At 38.7% G+C, this 25,008-nt stretch overlaps 2 protein-coding genes across 2 annotated transcripts; both read left to right on the forward strand.

The window, feature by feature from the left end:
* The first annotated feature begins 2,713 nt into the window (after positions 1-2,713).
* Positions 2,714-13,300, forward strand: LOC107750257 (ubiquitin-conjugating enzyme E2 K-like). The gene is made up of 8 exons (XM_016565570.1): positions 2,714-2,724; positions 5,661-5,776; positions 8,169-8,262; positions 8,678-8,736; positions 9,392-9,474; positions 9,542-9,641; positions 10,765-10,893; positions 12,887-13,300. Exons 2-8 carry the CDS (start codon positions 5,705-5,707, stop codon positions 12,959-12,961), a joined length of 612 nt encoding a protein of 203 aa, XP_016421056.1. The 5' UTR covers positions 2,714-2,724; positions 5,661-5,704; the 3' UTR covers positions 12,962-13,300.
* A 3,109-nt stretch (positions 13,301-16,409) lies between these two features.
* LOC107750305 (neuronal acetylcholine receptor subunit alpha-9-II) lies at positions 16,410-21,743 on the forward strand. Its single transcript, XM_016565629.1, has 6 exons — positions 16,410-16,470; positions 17,326-17,471; positions 18,850-19,004; positions 19,109-19,289; positions 20,169-20,520; positions 21,178-21,743. Exons 1-6 carry the CDS (start codon positions 16,410-16,412, stop codon positions 21,741-21,743), a joined length of 1,461 nt encoding a protein of 486 aa, XP_016421115.1.
* The last annotated feature ends 3,265 nt before the right edge of the window (positions 21,744-25,008 follow it).

Genomic DNA, 25,008 nt, shown 5'->3' on the forward strand with positions numbered 1-25,008 from the left:
GCCCTCAGAACCGTAGACAGATCCCATGTAGGGACCGTAGAAGGGCGAGGGGGGTTCAACCTCCTAGACCCTTTCAAAAATCGAACGAGGTTGTTCCTGCCGATCGATATCCCGTCTATAGGAGCATTAAAAGCTGCTATAGCCGCCACATAGACCTTAAGAGTGGAGGGGGTGCGACCCTTATCCAACAGCTCTTGAAGGAAGGACAATATTGAAGATATGTCACATGTGGATGGATCTTCACTGCGGTTTGTACACCAAGCGGTGAAGACCGACCATTTGAGGGCATAGAGGCACCTTGTGGACAGGGCTCTAGCCTGAGACATGGTATTTAAGACACCCTCTGGGAGGTTCCTAGGCTCCCATCGAGAGGCCATAAGTGTAGGGCCCACAACTTGGGTTGGGGGTGCCATATCGTCATGTTCGCCTGAGAGAGGAGGTCCCGTCTCAGGGGAATGGGCCATGGAGCTGCCGTGAGCAGCTGAGACATCTCTGAGAACCATAGTTGGTTTCTCCAGAGCGGGGCCACTAGAAGAACCTTGTGCCTTTGTTCCCTGATTCGCCTGATGACCTGAGGGATCAGGGCGATCGGGGGAAAAGCGTAAAGGAGAAGGCTGGGCCAATCGTGGGCCAGCGCATCCCTTTCCTTCGAAAAATAGATTGGGCAGTGAGAGTTGTCTTCTGAGGCGAAGAGGTCGACCTCTGCCTTCCCGAAGATCTCCCATATTCTCCGAACCGTCTGGGGGTGAAGCATCCACTCGCCAGAGGGGACGTTGCTCCGAGACAGCATGTATGCTCCCTGGTTCAGTTTGCCTGGTATGTGTGTTGCGGTCGTCAGCCGCTGTATAGCCAGGACACGTTCCGGCGAGGCTACAGCTCTCATTTGGGTTGAGTTGAAGACAGCCCCCAGAAATGAGATTCGTTGGCTGGGAATCATTGAGCTTTTGGCGTAATTGACCCTGAGCCCCAAGCACTCTAAGTGGTTGAGGAGGGAGGATCTGTGGGCTATCAGTTTGGCCTCTGACTGGGCTAAGACAAGCCAGTCGTCGAGGCAATTCAGAATGCGGATTCCCATCTGTCTCAGAGGGGAGAGAGCCACATCTATGCACTTCGTAAAAGTGCGTGGGGCCAGAGACAGCCCGAATGGCAGGACCGTATATTGATATGCCACTCCCTCGAAGGCGTATATCTCAAAGCGCCTGTGACGGGGGGCTATCTGAATGTGAAAGTAAGCGTCTTTCAGATCCAGAGAGAAGAACCAGTCCCCTGGGCGAATTAGCGAGAGGATCTGTTTCAAAGTGGTCATTCTGAACGCGCACTTTACTAGGGCGCGATTCAAAATCCTGAGATCGAGGATGGGCCTGAGGCCGCCATCCTTTTTGGGGACGAGGAAGTAGCGGCTGTAAAAGCCTGACTCGCTCTGAGCTGGCGGGAGATTTCTATGGCCCGTTTCGCCAGCAGCACAGCCACCTCGGAACGAAGAACGCGAGCATTCATGTTCCCTACTAAGGTGGGGATCACACCGCAGAAACACGGGGGTTCTCAAGCAAATTGGAGTAGATAACCTCATTTTATAATCCCCATAACCCACTTTGACATGCCGGGGATGGCCTGCCAGGCCTCGGCCCTTGTGGCAAGGGGTTGAATTGGTTCGGGCGGCGGGTCGCTGTGAAGGGACCCGAGGCTCGCCGTGTTTGGAAGAGGAAATTTGCTCTCTTTTTGAGTATGTTTGTGTTTTATTTTGTCCGCTATCACAGCGGTTCTACACTTGGGCGCTAGAACGGGCCTTTTGCATGCAATAAACACATTTTTCCCAGCACCCGGAACTGGACGGGGCGACTGGGAACACATACGAGGCAGTTTGGGGGGTGGTCCGGCCACAGCGAGACTTTGCCCCCTCCTCTTCCTTCCTGAGGGATCAAGATGGCTTCTGAGGCGCAGGGTCCAGCACAATCTTGGGCCGGGGTCCCTGGCGCTTCGGGAAAGGGTGGCGCTTTGCAGAGCGCGAGCGCTGCCTGGGCTCAGGCCGTGCAGAGGGCGCCTGGTACACTTGGAGCACCGCCATAGAGGGTAACGCAGACGCAGCCTGGCCCGCCGAGGTGTAAGCACGACCAGCGAGGGCTGAAGTCGTTCGGCAGGGCTTCGAGGGATGAGCGGCCTTTGCCTTCCATCTGATGGCAGCGAGGGGGCAGAGGTGTGCAGCCACCGCTTGCTTCTTCCAGAGGAGGCAACTTATCGTAGCCCTTCTGTGCAGCGCCATCGACCGTAGTGAGGGTGGGAGAGACAGAGGAGCGTAAACGAGCTGAGTAGGGAGCGCGCCACGACTTCGTCAGCTCGTCGTGAACCTCTGGGAAGAAGGGCGCAGCTCGCTGAGGAGGGGTCTGGCGGCGTCCCGGCAGAAACCACTCGTCTAGGCGGCTGCGAGTGGGCTCTTCAGGCGAAGATCACTCCAATCCGAGCTGCTCGACGGCTTTTGATAGGACATGGATGAGCTCGGTGTCCGTACCAACCCTGGAGTCGATTGGCTCCGCGGACGGCAAGGGGGCGGGGTCAGCAATGGAACCCGACCAATCCTCAGCATCCGAGTCCGCTAGGGACATGCTGTCATCAAGCAGCTCGTCATCCGATCCCCCAAACGAAACCAGGTCACTCGCGATGGCAGAGGGGCGCTGGTGTGGATAGGAGAACGAGACGGGGGAAACCTCTCTTTGTGGAGAGAGTGAGGTACACGGGCCTTGAGCCGACGTAAGCTCACTCATATCCGAGCGCTGTGATCCTCTACCCCGCTGTTTTTTCCTCACAGGTTCCTGGGAGGAAGGAAACGGGGGGACGCAAGGGGCGGGGTCGCTCTCTGAAAATAAAAGCTATCCGCGAGCGCAAAGAGGCGAGACTCATGCTCTCGCAGTGGGAGCATGACGTCTCAGTGAGCGCGGCTTCTGCGTGGGATTTCCCCAGACATCGCACACATTCACTGTGCCCGCCATCAGCGTGCAGTGGTGTCCTGCACGAGCCACAGCCATGGCGCGACATTTGCAACAATGTCGCAGGAAATTTGCTCAGAAATTTGCTCTTTTTTTTTTTTGTTACCACAAGCAGGAAAGCGTCAACACAGGCGCTCTGCAGACGGCTCGTGAGCGAAGCGCTGACCGGGGCTGCCTTGAGAGCGACGCGGGAACAGAGCTGCTTGAAGCGGCGATCTTCTTAGAATGTTCTGAGAACGTTCCCTGTTAGCTCTTAAACACCAGAACAACTGTTTTCAAATATTCAGGTGAATTTTGAGTAAATATTAAGTTTTTATAATAGTGCATTTACTTTTGTCAGTTTATTTCTCATTTGCCATCATTAAATTGTATGATATAAGCTGTATCTCTGCTGTTTACATACTAATTACTAAAGTTTTCTAAAGATGCCAGTGATTTGAGCGGGTGCAAAACAAACAAACCGAAATGATCCAACTTCTTCTGTGACAGCTGACCCATGACTCACTGAAAAATGATCAAGATAGGCTTACCATCGCTTGATAAACTTTAAGCACAACAATGACTCCACTTTTTCATAACACGTGTTTTGAAATTCTTCCAGTGTCTTGAAATGTTGCAATTCTTGACCTATTTTCCAAGCAGCACTAGGTGAACTTCAGTCTTAGAAGTCAGAATACGTTATAAACACAGCAGACCAAACAAGAGCCCTACACCTGTGCAGTCGCATGCAAGAGTGAAATAATATCAGGTTTAAGGCCCAATCAGTCAGTTTAATGGTCTTATCTGTGTATTTGTCTACAGCTACTGGCATCATTTATTACAAAATATGGCATTATTTGAACACCTATCTTTAATATTCTAAGAACGTTCAAATGTCCAGTTTTCTTGTCGTGATTAGAATGTTATTTAAAGGTTGCAAAAACGTTTCTCAGAACGTTCATCAAGTAAAAATAGCATCAGGACGTTCAGAGAATGTTGATCTCAGAACGTTTTCTCTCAACATTATGCGAACTTTAAACATGAATAAAGTTATAAGAATGTTACATAAACGTTACTTAAAGAGTGTTTTGTCCTAACATTTAGATACTTTTTAAAAAACATTAATGAGAGTAAGAACATTCCCTGTTAATTGAATAATGAGGCTGTTACCAATAAAATGTAATCAGCATCGACAAAATCCACTTCTGACATGTTTATTTACTCAGCTGCTTAAATGTGGCATAAATACATTTATACAACAATTGCAGAATGCTTTGAAATTGATGTAGTTTTTAATGAATGATGAATAAAAAATAAATTATGAAAATGACAAAAATGTTATAAATGTAAAAACAAGAACTTACAAAAAACTTACAGAGGGCTGCAAGATAAAAACAAAATTCATTATTTTTGATTATTGATATGTAATCATGATTATTAATGTCAGTAAATAGAATACATTAAAAAAAATGTTTATGCACGCCATATTCTTGTGGGTACACAGACAAAACAAGCTGCTTATGAATTAGTTTATTGCTGTTTTATGCATTAAAAGTTCAAGAGTTCACATTGGTTTGAGTTAAGGCTGCTATTTGCCTGCTTACAATTTAGTGTAAAGACACAATGCTGCATAAAAGCCAGGCTAAATTATTCCTGCTCAGACCCACCGTAGCCCCTAGTATATCAGAGTTGTAATTGCTGTGTTAACACATTTATCCTCAGGCATAGACTTCTGTCCTCTGTAGAGTACATTATATTTGAGTGAGTTTCTACATGCCACAGTTTTAGGTCTGGATGTCCTGTTCAGAGCACATTCAGGGCTTTTCAGGAGGTTTGATCATAAACACTGACTCTCATTGGTCTTTAAATATGACTGATATTGACAGAATGATCACATTTAGCACTCTTAGGCAAATATGATAATGTTTTGTAGCCTAATTATCAGTTAAATCTGACTCATTTTCAAATTGTTTGTCATAAATAAACATCTCAGAAAAATGTGATGGGGTTTCAGATCGGAATATGACTTTTTGTTATGAAACGGGGAATAATTTTCATACATGTGTTCTGCAGACGACAAACGGCTGTTAATCAGGCATTTTGGGGAAACACAACAAAATAAATATAGATCAATATTCCTATGAAATATGAGATATTCTTATGCCAAGTTATTACTCCCATTATTACACTTCTTTTTTATCATGGTTTGCCACAAGAACACATTAATATGCAAATTAGATGCAATCTATAGATACATTATATAGAATGGGAATACCAATTCATGGACATTTTACGCATATGTTCTATAACAATATTATATCAAATCATTCTCTTTTATCTTAACATAGTTGAGAATCATCTTTGTACAAAGTTTGGCTAAAAATAGCCTGAAACCTAAAAACTGATTGGTGAAAGAAAAAATAAAACATTGGTTTTGCCTATACATGCCTTTTCATGTCTATTATTTATTTTTTAATAACTTATTCCTGGCGTCCTCTATTAAAAATCTGGATAAAATATCTTTTTTCTCCATTTGTTTCTTATCAAGCATGAAAAACAAAATAGTTGAGCAAAGGGCATAAATGCAATACTGTAATCTAAAGGTTGTGCATGATAATCAGGAGCCAATTCTGATACCAAGTTACACGTCCATAAACTGTACCATATCGCACACACACACACACACACACACACACACAGAGGTAGGTGTGTGTGTGTGTGTGTGTGTGTGTGTGTGTGTGTGTATGAACAGCATGGCCAACATCGCGGTCCAGCGGATCAAACGGGAGTTTAAAGAGGTCCTGAAAAGCGAAGAGGTGCGTTTAACACCGACACACACGCGTGCGTTTCACATGACAGCTGTCAATCATGCTTTATGACTCACGCATGTGCATTTAATGCATTCAAATTACGGACAGATCAGCTGTGAAGCACACACACATGCGGCTGATCCGGATCGAGCCCGCTGCGGCTGTGATTCGGCTCGTGCATTGGGATAATGCAGTTTAATGTGTGCTTGATTTGTCAGATGGGCGGTTTGGGGGAATATTATGGGATGTGTGTCCCGTCCAGGCCGAACCGCATTGCTAAACGAGTCCAAACCCGCCGAACAGAATCACATCACAGCTCTGAGCTTCAAACGTGCTTATTTAATCGATTTCAGAGTGATTGTTGTGCTGCTACAGTGATTTGCTGTGTATTCCTGTGTGTTAGTGGTGTTTTTAATAAAGGCCTGTGTGTGTGAGTGTGATTAGCCGCATGCTAACGTTAACTGAAGGCCAGCTAGTGCTTCATAAACACAGACATTTACTCTTCAAACATCACATTTGGCATTTAAATAATATTTTCAGACTCTCGACGGTTAATATTTGGGTTAATCTATGTAGGTTGACGGGTTTCTTAACTTTTATTGTAGTTTTATCGAGGTTGTGGTCTGATGGCATCGACGATGATCAAATTAAGAATTATTATGATTGTACGAACACGCATTTTTCATTAAAATCACCTGATTAATGTTTGTACTGTGAAGAATACGTGTGATAATGCACTACTGTGTGTGTTGAGTGTTGTGTGAAACTTTTAACATTAAAACTTCAGCACTGAATTTAGCATAATCTCAGATCCTTCATTAAATACTCATTAAACGTAAATTATAGGTGTACAATTGGGTATAACATACTGTAGTAAGCTGTCAGTGTGACTTTGCTGTCACAGCTGTCACCCACAAATGAAGTGTCAAAAAATACCATAGTGTTACCATGGTACCAAAACCATCACATAATATTGTTTTAAAAAAGTACTATGTGGTATAATGTAAATAGATAAGAGGTCTGTTAAAGATCTCTTCATCTGGAAAGCATCTGCTGTGCGCAAACATCTATTTTACATTCATTCTAAATCATAAACATCTTAAAGACGTCTGTCAGATGTTTGTACACAGCAGATGCTTTCCAGATGAAGTGATCTTTAACAGACATCTTGCAGATGTAAATGCAGACGTCAAATAGAGTTTCCGTGATGTACGTGTGTAATCAGGGACATGCATTCTAAATCATAAACATCTTAAAGACATCTTATAAACATCTATTTGACATCTGATAGGAAACGTCCTATAGACATCTGCAAGACGTATTTTTTAGTGTTTGCTCATCTGCAATACATCTACAGGACGTTTCCTATCAGATGTCAACTAGACGTTTATAAGATGTCTTTAAGATGTTTATGATTTAGAATGCATGTCCCTGATTGCACACGGAGATGTCTATTTGACGTCTGCATTACATCTGCAAGATGTATTTTTTATAGTGTTTGCTCATCTGCAATACGTCTATATGACGTTTCCTATCAGATGTCAACTAGACGTTTAGAAGATGTCTTTAAGATGTTTATGATTTAGATTGAATGTAAAACTGACATCTTAAAGACGTCTATCAGATGTTTGTACACAGCAGATGCTTTCCAGATGAAGAGATCTTTTACAGACATCTTGCAGATGTACCTGTGCTATCTGGGTACAGTTGGTAGTTTTAGCTTTGGGGTTTTGGATTTATTGGGTTTGAATTGTGGGTTCAGGTGCAAAGTTTGTGGTTTTGCCTTTAATTTGGTCAGTTTTTTCAATTTTTCCAAACTTTAACTTTGAATTTTGGATTTCCCAACATTGACCAGATAGCACAGGTACATCTGCAAGATGTCTGTTAAAGATCTCTTCATCTGGAAAGCATCTGCTGTGTACAAACATCTGACAGACGTCTTTAAGATGTCAGTTTTACATTCATTCTAAATCATAAACATCTTAAAGACATCTTCTAAACGTCTAGTTGACATCTGATAGGAAATGTCCTATAGACGTATTGCAGATGAGCAAACACTAAAAAATACATCTTGCAGATGTAATGCAGACGTCAAATAGACATCTCCGTGTGTAATCAGGGACATGCATTCTAAATCATAAACATCTTAAGGACATCTTATAAACGTCTGTTTGACATCTGATAGGAAACGTCCAGTAGCTGTATTGCAGATCTAAAAATACGTCTTGCAGACATCAAATAGACGTCTCCGTGATGTGCGTGTGCTATCAGGGTGGAAACCCAATCCAGACCTTCTAGGCATTTTCTGCTCTCAGTTTGGCTGAATTCTGTGGAATGGGTTTACGTTTGGAAACTGTGTCTCTTGTTGAGTAATTGTCCTGACATTTTATTTTCACAGACGAGTAAAAACCAAATCAAGGTGGATTTAGTGGATGAGAATTTCACAGAACTGAAGGGGGAGATCGCCGGACCGCCAGACACGCCTTATGAAGGTGAGAGAAAAGATGTTGTTCTGAACTGTTGACTGTGTGTTTCTGAACACTATCAACCATATCTGCAGTAGGGGTGTGCGATATATATCGTCTGCGATAATATCGTAATTGTTGTTTTAACGATGTGCGATTTGACATTATCGAGTATTTTGCAAAAACCATTCAAAACACCCCTACAGAGTGCACGCATACATTACGTGAAGTCTAGACTAGTGCGTGTGCGCATTTAATGTGCGTTTTTTCACTGCATGATTCAGTCTATTAAAATGCATTTAGAATGATAATTTTCAGACCATCTGCAACACGTCCAAATGTTATTCCACACTTGCCAATAGTCAGAAATGAGAAAATGCACTGAAAAAATGCTTTTCTTTTTCTACTTTTGCATGACTTTCTGTCCTTTCTTGTTTTGCAGGTGGCAGATATCAACTAGAAATTAAAATTCCAGAGACATATCCATTTAATCCGCCAAAGGTGAGTAACGAGACGATGATGAGGACGATCTGCTGCTCAAAATACTGGCTAATCTAGTTAAACTGGGTTTGCTCTTACAGACTCTTGCTTAGAAACATGTGAGGCTGTGTTTACATGCTTTGTGATGTTAGAGTACTGTTGACTAGTGCTGTGTGTTTGTACAAACAAATACATGCAGGAGCAAAGACAAAAAGGCTGAACAAGCTTTATTTCACAACATCTCAAAGAAAACACTTTATATATTATGTATATTACACTTTAGGCCAGTGCTATTTTAGTATCATTCATATGTTAATATTTTGAATGATATTTTATTTTTATATTTTCTGTTTTCACTTTCATTTTAGTTAGTTTTAGAAATTGTGTCGTGTTTTTGTCATTTTTATTAGTTTTTTTAAACATCTTTTATGGTTATAGTTTTAGTTAACTATAATAACTGCTTTAGGTGACATGAATGTGTTTTTGCAGGAATCCCAATTTTTAAAAAACAAATACGGCAAAAACTCGGCAAAATTGTTGGTGAATCAAGAATCATTTTGTACTCACATCGTGACTCTGAATTGAAATCGTGAGATTCACCTCTGCTATTGACTAATGTGTCTTTTAACTTTCACTCACAGATTAATTATGGCACTTGTCCGCTGATGTTTTTCAGGTTCGGTTTATAACGAAGATCTGGCATCCCAACATCAGCTCAGTAACGGGTGCCATTTGTTTGGACATCCTGAAGGACCAGTGGTAAGATCTCACTGAGCGCACAGTAGAGAAGTGAACTGCGCTGGAGCTGAAGCTGTGTGTGTTTCAGGGCGGCGGCGATGACCCTCCGAACAGTCTTACTGTCTCTACAGGCTCTTCTGGCCGCCGCTGAACCAGATGATCCACAGGACGCAGTCGTTGCCAATCAGGTAGATGTTTGGGGGAATGTGCGACAAAAAGTGGTGGAAAAATGTGGTGTTCAGGGTCTGTAAAATGTCTTACATTTAGTTTGATTAAATTCAAGGGCATAAAACGTCTTAAATATCTTAAATGGTATAACAAAAGTCACTTATTAAGTCTTATTAAGCCTAGTCTCAGTCTAAAATGCATGTCTGGGCTGTTTTAACTGAAAGAAACTTGCACTGACTGATCTTAAAATATGTGACCCTGGAGCACAAAAGCAGGCTTAAGTTGCTGGGGTATATTTGTAGCAATAGCCAACAATACATTGTATGGGTCAAAATTATCGATTTTTCTTTTATGCCAAAAATCATTAGGATATTAAGTAAAGATCATGTTCTGTGAATATATTTTGTAAATGTCCTACTGTAAATATATCACTGAAAGATACGCATGACAATCGCAGCTTCTGTCGAATCGTGATCTCGATTCCATTTCGATTTATCGTGCAGTCCTAGAGGCACGTTTATAAAAGCTACTTAAGTGTCCTAATTGAACTATGGCTTAATCCTGGCTTAATCTGAGCCCTGTCTGTGAAACCAGGCCTTAATTATCAGGTCTTAAATTCACGGTACATTATAATGTGATTATTAAACTTCAAAAAGCAATGATTTAATGAAATAAATGTGAGTGCTGCACGTTTCAGAGTAGAAATGCTGTGCTGATCTACTGTTGATGAATTTTGATTTTAATTAAAAAAAACAAACAAACAGTGCAATAATGTAATGTAAATGTACACCGCTGTTCGAAAAGTTTGGGGTCAGTATTTATTTATTTATTATTATTTTTTTATTAATATTAAGCAAGCACACATTAAATTGATCAGAAGTGACAGTAAAGACATTAATAATGTTAGAAAACATTTCTACTTCAAATAAATGCTGTTAGCAGAAGATACTTCTTTTAAAAACATGTAGCCTAAATACCATCAGAGTTTCACCTGTTAATGACAGCGCAAACACAATTCAGAAAGTTATCTGCTAGAAAAAGAGGTAGCAACTATACAAATAATTACTAGCTAATATAAATAGCATGTTTTGAGTCTGTTGTGGTCACTTCCTCTTTTACCGTTCTTTACTTCCTGTCTGGCAGTATAAACAGAACCCAGAGATGTTCAAACAGACGGCTGGACTCTGGTCACATGTTTACGCAGGCGCTCCCGTCTCCAGCCCAGACTACACTCGCAAAATAGACAAACTCTGCGCGATGGGCTTTGATAAAGTGAGTAATATACACGCAAATTTACATTGCATTTGTATGGAAGCTCGTTTCATAAAAGTAAGGTCATTGGGACTTTTTATCTCACAATTCAAGCTTTTTTTCCTCACAATTCTGAGTTTATATTAAGGATGCACCAAAATTTCGGCTACCAAAAATGTTCGTCCAGAACAGCAGTTTTTGATTTCTGTAACTTAGCATTATATTTACCTCAGGAAAAACATTCAATGACCATATCTCTAGAAGAAATAACTAGAGCAGCATTTTGATGAATATACACGCTATATTACATATTCAGTATATTTTTTACTTAACCTGTTAGTGATGTCTTCATTATTTAATGTATCTTTGTAGAAATCTGTCTTGAAATCAAATTAATACAGCCATCATTTAAAAGTTTATAGTTCACCAACAAACTGGTTAGTAGAAACATGATTCTGTTGTTCAAAACTTGTTATAAAAACTGTGCAATTAAAATGTTTAACTCAGTTTGATTTGGGTGCTGATTAAATAAATTTGATTAATTAATTGATTATTAAATACATTTTTAATTTTGGTGCTTGGTTTTTCATTGTATTAATTTTAGACATTTTAATGAATTTAATTTTAAATTTGTTAATGTCTAATTATACAATATAATTATATAATTTATTTATTTATTTTTTACATGTTTATACAGTGTTAATATAGTGAATGTGCAATGCACTTTTCTGAGAAAAATTAGCAAGTTTTAAAAAAATTAAAAAAATTTAATATTTTTTTTAGTGGAATAGGATATTTTATGTATGTATTTATTTTTTACATGTTTATACAGTGTTAATATAGTGAATGTGCAATGCACTTTTCTGAGAAAAATTAGCAAGTTTTAAAAAAATTCTTTTTTAGTTTTTGGCTAAGTGCATCCTGAATGTTCGGTTTCGTCCCCAAAATTTTAATTTATTGAATATCTAATTTATATAAAAAAAACTGGAGTAGAAACATGATTATGTTATTAAAAAGTTGCAATAAAAACTGCAATTAAAATGTTTTATTTGAGTGCTGATTAAAAAAAATTTGATTAATTAATTGATTATTAAATATATTTTTTTTATTTTGGTGCTTGGGTTTTAATTGTATTAATATTAGACATTTTAATTTAATTTTAAATTCATTAAAATGTTTAATATTAAAACAATTCTACAAAAACATTTAATGGAATATGATACTTTATGTATGCATTTATTTGTTTATGTATTTATTTATTTATTTTTGACATGTTTATTCAGTGTTAATATAGTGAATGTGCAATGCACTTTTCTGAGAAAAATAACACGTTTTAAAAACGTCATTTTTGCCAAGTGCATCCTGAATGTTTCGGCCCAAAATTTTTATTTTGTTTAATCTCTAGTTTATATATTACAATTCTGACTTTATATCTCAAAATTTCAAGATATAGACGCAGAATTACAGAAAAAGTCTGAATTGCGAGCTATAAATTGTAAGATATAAACTCGCAGTTCTGAGAAAAATGTCAGAATCGTCAGATAAAGATTCAATTTTTTTTATTTTATGGAAACAAGAAGTCATAATTCTGAGTTTATAGCTCACAATTATTTTTTTTCTCAGAATTGCAAATGTATATATCTCCCAATTCTGTGTTTGTATCACACAATTCTAATAAACAAAAATAAGCACAGAATTGCAAGAAAAAAGTCAGAATTGTGAGATAAAAAGTTGCAGTTACCTTTTTTGTCAGAAACAAGCTTCCATACATTGGTGTGCATCACATTTCTTGCAGTCTTTCTCCAAGTTGAAGGAGAATCATCACAGACTCGTCTTTCTGTTGCACTTCTGTGTGAAAGATTTGACCAGAAAGTGTGCGCTGTGCCTCAGGATGCTCTAATGTAATTTTGCTCACTATTATTATGAGGGAAAGTAAATGTGACGCAGCCTGTGATTGTGATGTGATGTTTCCTCCCTCAGAATCACTGACGTCTGGATCTTTTCTTCTCCTCAGAACGCAGTAATAGTGGCGTTGTCGTCGAAATCCTGGGACGTGGAGACGGCGACAGAACTGTTGCTTAGCAACTGAGTCCAACCTGAGGGGCCAAAGCACCTTATCTGACCCAATCCCACCCCCAAATCATCTCCTCAGTCCACACTACCTTCATCTTTCTGTCTCTCTCACTCTCTTTCTTTATCCATCTTTTGCCATTCCTCCGTTTTGATTAGTTCATCCCATACTGAGAACGCCGTCATCTTTATGTTGTTCTAAACTTGTCTGACTTCATTTCTTCAGCAGGAGACGTTTAGCTGAATGTTCACGCTGCTCTTTCTGTGTACAAAGGAACTGGCTTTCCTCGTATAATGCAGAATGGTGTGGAAGCTTGTTTCTACCATGAAAAAAAAAAATAAATAAATAATAATAAATTCTGACTTTGTTTCTTGCAGTTCTGTAAACAAAAGTCAGAATTTTTTTCTCTTGTAATTTATATCTCACAATTATGAGTTTTTCTCTGAATTTATATCTCGTAATTCTGAGTTTCTATCGCATAAGTCGGAGTTTGTATCTCATAATTTCTGAATTTGTGTCCCAGAGTTCCTAGTTTATATCTCACAATTCCAACTTTTTTCCCTCTGAATTCTTAGTTTATGTCTCATAATTCTGAATTTGTATCGCAGAATTCCTAGTTTATATCTCACAATTCTGAGTTTTTCTCTGAATTTAATTTATATCTTGTAATTCTGAGTTTCTATCTCATAATTCGGAATTTGTATCTCATAATTTCTGAATTTGTCTCAGAATTCCTAGTTTATATCTCACAATTTTGACTTTTTTCCCTCTGAATTCTGAGTTTTTATTTTGCAATTCTGAGTTTGTCTCATAATTCTGCGTTTACGTCTTATAATTCTGAGTTCGTCTCATAATTCTGAGTTTGTCTCAATTCTGAGTTTGTCTCATAATTCTGAGTTTGTCTCAATTCTGAGTTTGTCTCATAATTCTGAGTTTGTCTCAATTCTGAGTTTGTCTCATTGTTCTGAGTTTGTCTCAATTCTGAGTTTGTCTCATAATTCTGAGTTTACGTCTTATAATTCTGAGTTTGTATCTCATAATTCTGTTTTTATCTCATAATTCTGAGTTTGTGTCTTATAAATCTGTTTGTATCTCCTAATTCTGAGTTTGTATCTCATAATTCTGAGTTTGTATCTCATAATTCTGAATTTGTCTCATAATTCTGAGATTGTCTCATAATTCTGAATTCGTGTCCCAGAATTCCTAGTTTATATCTCAAAATTCTTAGCTTTTGACTCACAATTCTGACTTGTACTCAGAACAGCAAGTTTATATCTTGCGGTTCTGAGAAAACAAGTATATAAACTCAGATTTGTGAGGAAAAAGTGCGAATTGTGAGATAAAAAGTCGCAATTACCTTTTAAATTGTTATATTCCGTGGCAGAAACAGGCTTCGATAGGTTTGGAACAACATGAGAGTGAGTAAAATTTACAATTAATGAATTTTTGGGTGAACTGACCATTTTTCTCCTCTCCTCTCTTTTCTTTTGTTTACTTCTTTTGGTTTGGATGTGCCTTTTCTCTCTCTCTCTCTCTTAATAATCATCATCATCATCTCCCTCAGATTGGTCCAGCAGTCTGACTGTAGCCCCGCCCCCTCATGCACACGTCCAATCAGCACTGCGGTCATTCTCCCTCCTGCACAATCATTGGGCCTTTTATCTGGGTTGCATTTTTAAACTCCAGAGTGTCAAACAGACAGTGAAGTGGTTCCTTCACTCGTAGATGCTAAACAGTCAAGACTGGAAAAAACCCACACACACGCAAATATAGGAAAGACCAGAGTTCATCTGTAAATAAAGCTATTAAAGTCTGTATAAATTAAAGCAATGTGGCAATGCCTTTATATATTATTGCTTCGTGGAATAGTGAAATAAACACCAGTTTCATGGCTGAGCACGTGATGTTTGGATGATCTGTGTTTTGACTGCAGCTTCTGAGCAAAAACATTCATAAAAACATTTCTCTCTGAATGTATAATAATGTAGACAGATAATGGATTCATATAGAGAGAAAGAGAATATGTTATTAGAACTGAAGAAGAAGCTACAGTGCAATGGATAAAAATATGCAAAAATGTAACTATAAGAGCAGTAACACTTTATAAGTTACATTACATTATAATTAGTGTGAAAGTTGAACTGATTTTGGTTATGTCTAATGTCTTAAGTATTGTTTTTTTTTTCAGATGTTTATGAATGTGAAATTATATGAATCAGTATCCCAAGTTAAAAGTAACCAATAAATAAAATAATCTATTAAATTTATTCCAAAAAAGAGAGGTAGGGAGGGCTGAAATTTACAGTAAAAAATATATAATGTATATTAACTAATATAATGTTAATACTATGAATACTTTTGTTTTATACCTGTATAAAAGTTGTTCACCATACAGTGAAAAAGATTTTTAAACCGTTTTCACTCAGAAATGCCTAGTAATCTTCACAAAGTAACACATTGCAGTTAACTAATTAACTATTTTTATTTATTTAATTTTTTTTTTTTGCGGTAGCATTTTTAGTCTTTTACCATTAAAATGACTTTTTTTCAGTAATGTAAAAATTTACTGTCAAATTTGACCAAAAACTATATGAATATGTGTGTGTGTGTTAATCATTAAAATGCATTATATATATATATATATATATATATATATATAGCATTAAAATGAGTATTTTTTGTGTCAGTGAGTAGGCTAATAGTGATGTGTAGGCTAAACAATTGTTTACATTATTTACTAGAAAGGTGCATAAAGTTTTATTGGACGCCACTTTACATGTACTATGGTATTTTCAGACATGGTACCACAGTGATAATATTTTTGGGTATTTATGTATATATGGATTGATTGATTATCGTGAAGCAATTTGAAGTGACATATTTATATTTGGCATCATTCAGCACCAAGCACCACAGTATTACCCTCTCTTTTCACAGATGGCAGCATGGTAGTGTGTGTTTGTGCTGCTCTGGGCCGCTCCTGTCCTCTGGTTCCAGTCCAGACTGATCAGGCCGTTTTGTCGTGTTTCTGTTGGCTCGATGCATATCTTGGCGCTGAAAGGACGGATAAACTCCGTTCCCTGATCGTATGACCCTCATCCAGATCTCACGGCGGGACTAACACGCGCTTTTCACATCTAAAACTCAACCCGGTGCCAAAAGCGCACGAGACTAATGACCCAGATTGCATTTCGCTCCCGTGTCATTTCAGGACACTATGTAATGATAAAGGTGTCATTTCCGTCTCCATCCCCGCATCAGCTCCGTTACCTGTCCGCGCGCCCACCTGTTGCATGATTGACAGCTGAATAGCGGCGCGTCTGGTTACCCGGCGCGCAACGAGACACCCGCAGCTCCAGTGTCCGGAACGCCTGCGCGTAACGGGCCAGAACTGAGCGGGATTATCGGTGCGTTGGATGAAGATCCTCGCTGTCCTGCATGAGGCGGATGAGCTGCGATCGGGGTGATGGAGAGGACGCGGCGCTGGATGGAGATGCTCTTCTTCTCTGCGTTGTTGCTGGTTGAAGGTGAGACATTCACATTCATATTTATAGGCTATTCTTACCAGATTATACATTAATATTAATTCCAGGCTGGTTTGGTTATGGTTAACCAATGTGGTAGATAATTAAGCAATAGGTTGTTGCCAGCTGACAAAAATACGTTCTAAGAACGTTCGAAATGTTTTTTGTTTACGCGAACGTTAAATGAACATTCCATTCTGTCATTTGTATGGGGATGCTACTTTTGAATGTTTTCTGAACGTTCTGTAAAAAGTAGTAACATTAAAAAAAAACATTAGACAAACGTCCAACTATGAACAATCTATGAAATGATGTTTTTGTGATAACGTTTTAAGAGCATTATTAAAGACCAAATAACTTTGAATGAATGTTCTGTTAATGTTGCTGGAAGAACGTTTGTTATAGAACCTCGCCCCAGAACGTTCTCACGTTTACGCTAAATATAGGTTGTAAACAGTGAAGCGCAATGAAATATAGTTTTGAAATGGAACATATATTTAGTTAAAAAAATATTTTTCAAAATGTATTTCAGGGGCAAGAAATTCATTTTCAATCTTACAGTTTAGGCTGAATGCAAATGTGGATGGAATAGAGATCAAAACTAGATTCATAATAATAATGTTTAATTTTGTATATCAGTGTTATATGTATTTATATATTAATATTATATGTAATATTGTATTTTTTGGAACATTATAAAGTATGTTATTTGCTGAATTGTATTCAAATGTGTTATATATTATAATATAAAATATATTGGTAGATTTTGAACCATATTTTGCCAAATATATTTTTGACCATTTTTTTGATATTTTAAATCCATGTGCTGATCATCTGAGTGTGTGTGTGTGTGTTCAGCGGCTCATTGTGCTCAGGGTCGATTCGCACACAAGCTCTTGAATGATCTGATGGAGAATTACTCCAGTGCTCTGCGACCAGTGGACGACACGGACAAATCCCTCAACGTCACCCTACAGGTCACGCTGTCTCAGATTAAAGACATGGTCAGTTCACACACACACACACACACACACACACACACACACACTATGTCAGTAGCGTTATATGATGTTACTAAAGGTCAGTTGAGCAGAGACACTCAGACTGCTGTTGATATTAGATGCCGACAAGAGACACAGAGACAGAAAGAGAGAGTGAGAGAGAGAGATGATGGATATATCACACGGATGATGTCATGGCTGGTTCTTCTACTGCTAACTCAGTGTAACACACACACATGCATGTATGCGCACACACACATTTCTGTCACTAGGGGTGACAACATAAACCAACATGACAACATGTGTGTGTGTGTCTGTGAAAGGTGTGGATGTAGAGAAAGAAAGAGGGACAAATGTGCACTTTTTATTCTCTTGAATTTGTTCTCATTTTTAAGTGTTCAAATGTTAAATTAGCCAGAATTTCTTTATATTTGGTCTTATATAATACAATTATTTTAAAAAGTGAAAAGTAAAATTCTACTTCATTGTCTGGTTTATTTATTTATCTCTCTATTTGTTTGTTTTAGTGTTTCTGTGCGATTATTACCACTTTTACGAGAATCTTGGTTTCATGCATTTTTGTTATAATGTAAGTTTTATGTGTTTGCATTTTTTTTTAAATGTAGTTACAAAAATGATCCTGTGCTGAAATTCCAAATAAAAACTATTTTAACAAAATAGTCTACTTCACATTTCTACTTTAAAAGTAAAAAACTAAAAATAATTTAATAATTAAAGAAGGCAGCATTTAAGCGTTTTAATTCCGGAATAATCCATTTATCTTCATTTTATCAATTCAAAGTTAATTGACAGCTAGTTGGCAAGCACCTGAAGGCCGTGGTCAGATCTTTATTTTAAGGTCACATGGCAAATAATTTAACACAGATAAAATGTAGTAGTTTAATTTTTCATGTGAATTTCTCAACATCACCTGCCCATCTCTGTGTGTGTGTGCGTGTGTGTGTGTGTGTGTGTGTGTGTGTCTGTGTGTGTGTGTGAGTGAGTGAGTGTGTGTGTGTGTGTGTGTGTGCGTGTGTGTCTGTGTGTGTGAGTGTGTGTGTGTGTGTGTGTGTGCGTGTGTGTCTGTGTGTGTGAGTGTGTGTGTGTGTGTGTGTGTGCGTGTGTGTCTGTGTGTGTGAGTGTGTGTGTGTGTGTGTGTGTGCGTGTGTGTCTGTGTGTGTGAGTGTGTGTGTGTGTGTGTGTGTGCGTGTGTGTCTGTGTGTGTGAGTGTGTGTGTGTGTGTGTGTGTGCGTGTGTGTCTGTGTGTGTGAGTGTGTGTGTGTGTGTGTGTGTGCGTGTGTGTGTGTGTGTGTGTGTGTGTGTCTGTGTGTGTGTGTGAGTGAGTGAGTGTGTGTGTGTGTGTGTATGTGTGTGTGTGTAGGACGAGAGGAACCAGGTGTTAATCGCGTATCTGTGGATCAGACAGACGTGGCACGACGCTCATCTGAAGTGGAGTAAAGAGGACTATGATGGTCTGGAGGTGATTCGCATTCCCAGCAGCCTCGTGTGGAGGCCGGATCTGGTGCTGTATAACAAGTACGCCCATACGTTCACACACACACCTGTTCTTCTTCCACTGACGTCTCTCCACAGCTCCGGTGAGGAATGAGCAGTGACTCTCTGTATTCTCTGTCTGTCAGGGCGGATGATGATTTCTCCGGGCCGGTGGACACTAACGTGGTGCTGCGGTATAACGGTGAGATCACGTGGGACGCTCCAGCCATCACTAAGAGTGCCTGTGTGGTGGATGTTTCCTACTTTCCCTTCGACAGCCAGCAGTGCAACCTGACCTTCGGCTCATGGACCTACAATGGAAACCAGGTATACACACCTTTTACCTTTTTTTTTAATGCAAATTTCTTTAACAATGAACATGCAATTAAAGACATTTATAACATATTAGTTACACCAAATCAAATACTAAGTCAAACAAAAGGGTGTGTAAATTATGACATAATTATCATTTTATGTAGACTATTGCTTTAAAGGCCGTATTTGATGCATATTTAACAACAAAACTATTAATTATGCGTCTCAACAAATACAGTTGAAAAACTGTTTTCTGTAATATGATGATTCAATGTGATGTTCAAAAAACACAAAAAACATGTGGAAACTGTGCATTTTAAAGTTTCTGCAACTGTTTCTAAAACATCTTTAGAACATATTTTGGTTAGCTGTCTAATCTCAGAAAACTAGACTTAAAGGAACAGTTCACCCAGAAATGGAAATGTGCTCAACCTCAGGTCATCCAAGATGCAGATGAGTTTGTTTCTTCATCAGATTTGGAGAAATGTAGCATGGCATCATTTCATCACTTGATGAAAAAAATGAAAAAGTGTTCTGGTCTGAATCAGGAGAGAAATCTGCACAGATCAAGCAGCGTTTAAACAGCTCTAAACAAATATGTGGCTGGATTTTGGTTTTGTGTGAACTGTTCCTTTAAGCATTTAACACTTTGACGTATTGGCACAAAATTTGGTGGAAATCATTGTCAGCGTGTCCTGAAGGTGCCTGAATAATTTGAAGACAGCGCCACCTAGTATTCAGAAGATATGGTCTAGTCCAGTTTGCTGGCCAAGAATCACACAATTAGAAAGGAAGACTGACATGCAAAGCAGCCAATTGCATTTCAGGGGTGAGTTAATCAGAAATAGTCGAGACTATGTGTTTTCTAACATGTCCATTTGTCTCCTGCAGGTGGACATCGCCATGGGGATGGACAGCGGCGACCTGTCGGACTTCGTGGAGAACGTAGAGTGGGAATGTCACGGGATGCCGGCCACTAAGAACGTGATCATGTACGGCTGCTGCTCGGATCCGTATCCAGACATCACCTACACGCTCCTGCTGCAGAGACGCAGCTCCTTCTACATCTTTAACCTGCTGCTGCCCTGTTTCCTCATCTCCTTCCTCGCTCCTCTGGGCTTCTACCTGCCCGCAGACTCGGGGGAGAAGGTCTCGCTGGGCGTCACGGTTCTGCTGGCGCTCACCGTCTTCCAGATGATGGTGGCGGAGAGCATGCCTCCCTCCGAGAGCGTTCCTCTGATCGGTGAGTCTCTCAGCCAGTGTGTAACGTCAGGAAGAAGAATTTAAATGCCACATACATTACCATTCAAAAGTTTGGGGTAAGTAAGACTTAATTTAAGAAAATTGATACGCATTGAATTGATCAAAAGTGCCATTTATAATGTTACAAAAAAAATTATATTTCAAATAAATGCTGTTCTTTTGATTTTTTTCTATTCATAAAGAATCCTGAAAAATAAAATGCATCACAGTTTCCACACAAATATTGTGTAGCACAACTGTTTTCAACATTGATAATAATCAGAAATGTTTCTCGAGCAGCAAATCAGCATATTAGAATGATTTCTGAAGATCATGTGACACTGAAGACTGGAGTAATGATGCTGAAAATACAGCTTTGATCACAGGAATAAATTACAGTTTAACAGATATTCACATAGAAAACAGCTGTTTTAAATTGTAATATTATTTCACAATTTTATTCTAGGCTTAGTAAGACATTAAAAAATCTTACTAACCCCATACGTTTGAATGGTAGTGTATAAAAATCTGTATTTAGTTTAATTGATTTATTTATTTAATTACATATTAATTTTGAATTCTGATTTAATTCTCTAGTTTTCTACTCTGAACACAGACTAAATGTAGCAAAAAAGAGATTGACGTCTCTCTCTGTCAGGTAAATACTACGTAGCGACGATGACTATGGTCACAGCGTCCACTGCTTTGACCATCTTCATCATGAACATTCATTTCTGTGGAGCCGAGGCCAAACCGGTGCCGTACTGGGCCAAAGTCCTCATCATCGACTACATGTCCAAGATCTTCTTCGTCTATGAGGTCGGAGAGAGCTGCGCGACTCCGTTCGGACAGATGGAGGAATCCGAGTCCTTCCACGGTCAGAACCAGAACCAGAACCAGAACCAGAAGCTCCATCCCAAAGAGAAAGCGAAAGGAGCTCCGCCCCCCTGCTGTCCCGACGACGACAAATCGGCTGCCTTCACGCTGACCATTGACCCCAGTGTTTACTGCGGTTGCCGTGGCAGCGGTGGAATTCTCGGGTGCGACCCGAAGCTGGTCCGGAATGTTGAATATATCGCAAGCTGCTTCCGCGAGCAAAAGGCCACGTGCCTGAAAGTGGCTGAATGGAAGAAGGTCGCCAAGGTGATGGACCGAATCTTCATGTGGATATTCTTCATCATGGTCTTCCTCATGAGCATCCTCATCATCGGGAAAGCACCTTGAACTGATTGGTGTGACAGTCAGGTGAGAGAGTAGAGCGCAGACGCCATATTTAATTGGACTATTTGACATATTCCACTATCCATGTTTTGCTGAGTTTTTGTCCACTTTTTACTGACACAATAAAACCCCATAAATTCACACTGCAAAAAAACGATTTTCATACCGAGTATTTTTGCCTTGTTTTCAAGTACAAATATCTAAACATTCTTAAATCAAGATATATTTACTTGAGAAGCAAAATTATATTTTAAGATATATTTTTTTAAGTATCAAAATGAGTTTATGCTTAAAACAAGAACAAATATCTGCCAGTGGGGTCAGGAAATTGGCTGATTTTTTTCTTGTTTATGTCATAAATTCACCTAATTTTGGTCATTTTAAAAAACAAACAAACCAAGACTAATATCTTAAGTCATTTTCCTTTTAAAATAAACATATCTTGATTTAAAGGAACAGTTCACCCAAAAAATGAAAATGTGCTGAAAATGTGCTCATCCTCGGGCATCCGAGATGTAGATGAGAAAGTAGATCAGGTTTGTAGAAATGCAGCACTGCATCAGTGTCTCAGCAATGGATGCTCTGCAGTGAATGGGTGCCGTCAGAATGAGAAGCTGATAAAAACATCACAATAATCCACAAGTAATCCACAGCACTCCAGTCCATCAGTTAACATCTGGAGAAGACAAAAGCTGAAACTAATCCAGCATTAAGACGTTTTTAACTAAAATACATTGAGTCTATAATCCATAATAACGCTTCCTCCAGTGAAAAAGTGTTGTGTTCTGAATCAGGAGAGAAATCTGCACAGATCAAGCAGCGTTTAAACAGCTCTAAACAAATATGTGGCTGGATTTTGATGTGAGAGACGACAGGAGATGCACTTCTTCACTGGATTATTATGGACTCGTACTTCCAGGACTCCAGAAGCAACGGTTTGAAGTTTAAAAACGTCTTAATGATGGATTTGTTTCTTACAAACACGCAACTTTTGGCTCCACGAGATGTTAATTGACGGACTGGAGTGGTGTGGATTACTTGTGAATTATTCTTTTTTTGGCTGAACTATTCCTATACTTGTAATGGAAGACAAAATAAAAATACTGAGTGCAGAAAACCTTTTACAACTTCTTAAAAAATTATTTAAGGTCTTATCGTTTTTTTAACTGCTTACTACAGTCGTTTTGTTTTTAAGTCAGACAGATTGTGATGTATTATACATCATGCTGGAGCCTCTTTGTGTGTGTGTGTGTGTGTGTGTAAAATAATCTGAGTATTAATAATGCAGACTTTTGCCTCTCAATGAGCACATCAGTTATATCAGTCTTTCTGATAAGAGATCCGCTTTTCTTCATTAGAAGGCTGTGACCCGTCTTCATTACAGGAGTCTCTCTCACACACATGCTTCTGTCAGTGAGGATATATAGACTTATATAGACTTACACTAGTTTTACATGAAACTAATGATCATGCACAGTGAATTATGTTGTCGCATCACTTTCCAGAAGCCCCCGTGTCACCTGTGTGTGTGGGAATGTTTTACACTACATAATGTTTCATGTTTTTTGGCTTATTGTGTTTATTTTCTATTTTTGCCATATATATACTTCACTCTAAAGGAGGTTTGTGTTAATTCATGCACTGTTTTTGTTCTTCTGCTGAAAAAAAAAAGTTGTAAATAATATTCTTTTAAGACATTATACTCGCTCTCTCTATTCATTCAAAGATATTAATTTCTATTTTATATGTTTTAGTTGTCTCCTACTGTCCTATGTTAAGTGGACTGGACTTCACTGTAAAAAAATGTAACGTTTTTTCTAAGTTGTAAATTATCATGCATCCACACCAGAAATATGAGATCCAGTCCACAAAATGTCTGGTAACAGAACAACTAGTCAACTAAGTTGTCTAATACCAAAAACCCCTTAAAGTCCCCATGAAATCAAAATTAAAGTTTTTTGGGTGTTAGTATCAATATGTTAGTCTTAAGGTTATCTTAAGGCAGTGTGCTCCAAAACGGTGACAAAATTCGCATTTAGAAGATATAAGCAATCAAAGCTTGCAGTTCGTCACTTCCGCCAAAACGGCTCAACGATTTTTTTGACGTCACATCGTACTTCAGCTTCTCATGGCACGTATTGATATGTCCCGCCATGTCTTCCTGTTTCAGTTAAAATGACGTCAACACACAGAGTAACGCTGCGTGTTTCTAAGCATTTCAGGGGACATTTAAGAGCAAGTCTTGACTGTCTGGTACCCAAAACTCTACGAACGGACTTCTATCAGCCAAGAAGTTGACTGAGCAAAGCCATTGGAGAGCAGAAGCAGGAGACGAAGTGATGATAAACAGGAGCAGAGTTTATTGGATAATAGTTGCGTATGTTTCAATGCTCAGACACAAATCCAACAAGTAGTGTTTTACCAAAACTGCTTCACAACAACATCCCATAAACCTTGAGTTTCCATAAACATTCCTCTTATCTCTTATTCATGAAGAGAAGAAACAGCGCTTGAAACCACACATCATACGACTAAACAACAATGGAAAAATAATACTAGTAACTGTATAACTAATATATGAATGAAATGAGTATTTAAATGATTATTATAAAGGTTTATATGCTTAAATGGAGTAATAAGCTGATTATAAATGAATGAATGAAGAATAAATGAATAAAAAAAGTAAAACACAGCACAAATATATGATCGTTCTGTTGAAGCACAACACACACAGTTTGCCTTCATTGCCCCCTCTTAATTATATGAAACCATTTGATTACATAGACTGATTCAATGCAAGCAAACATCTATAATCATCATCAAAAACATACTTTGAAAGCTCTTCCCTTCTACATGTTCAGAAGAACAGGTCTCTTCTGTCATACCACTGCACACCAGCGTCAGTCAGTAGATTTGGCACCAGTTTCACCCCATAATTTGGTACAACTGGAATCTCCAAAAATTGTGAAAACATATTCTTTTGTCACTTGAAGATTACTGGAGTATATGTTACAAGAAAGTATTATTTTAATTTTTCTACTTCAAAATCTTACATTTCATTCAATGTGTTAGATGCCTTTTCTTTGTAATTATTTGTGAAATTTTACTAGCAATTTTTGAGCAAAAATTGCTTCTATTTTAATCTTTCAGTTTCGAGATTGAATCCCATGTTTAAATGCGGATATCACTCCTGAAACTTTGCAGTGTGTACATCAAGTAGCGGCATTAATATTAAATGGCATGAGATCTTATGCACAGAAACATGCCT

This window comes from Sinocyclocheilus rhinocerous, unplaced genomic scaffold (genome assembly GCF_001515625.1).
Source record: "Sinocyclocheilus rhinocerous isolate Xijiao unplaced genomic scaffold, SAMN03320098_v1.1 scaffold5118, whole genome shotgun sequence".
Classification (NCBI taxonomy): Eukaryota; Metazoa; Chordata; class Actinopteri; order Cypriniformes; family Cyprinidae; genus Sinocyclocheilus; species Sinocyclocheilus rhinocerous.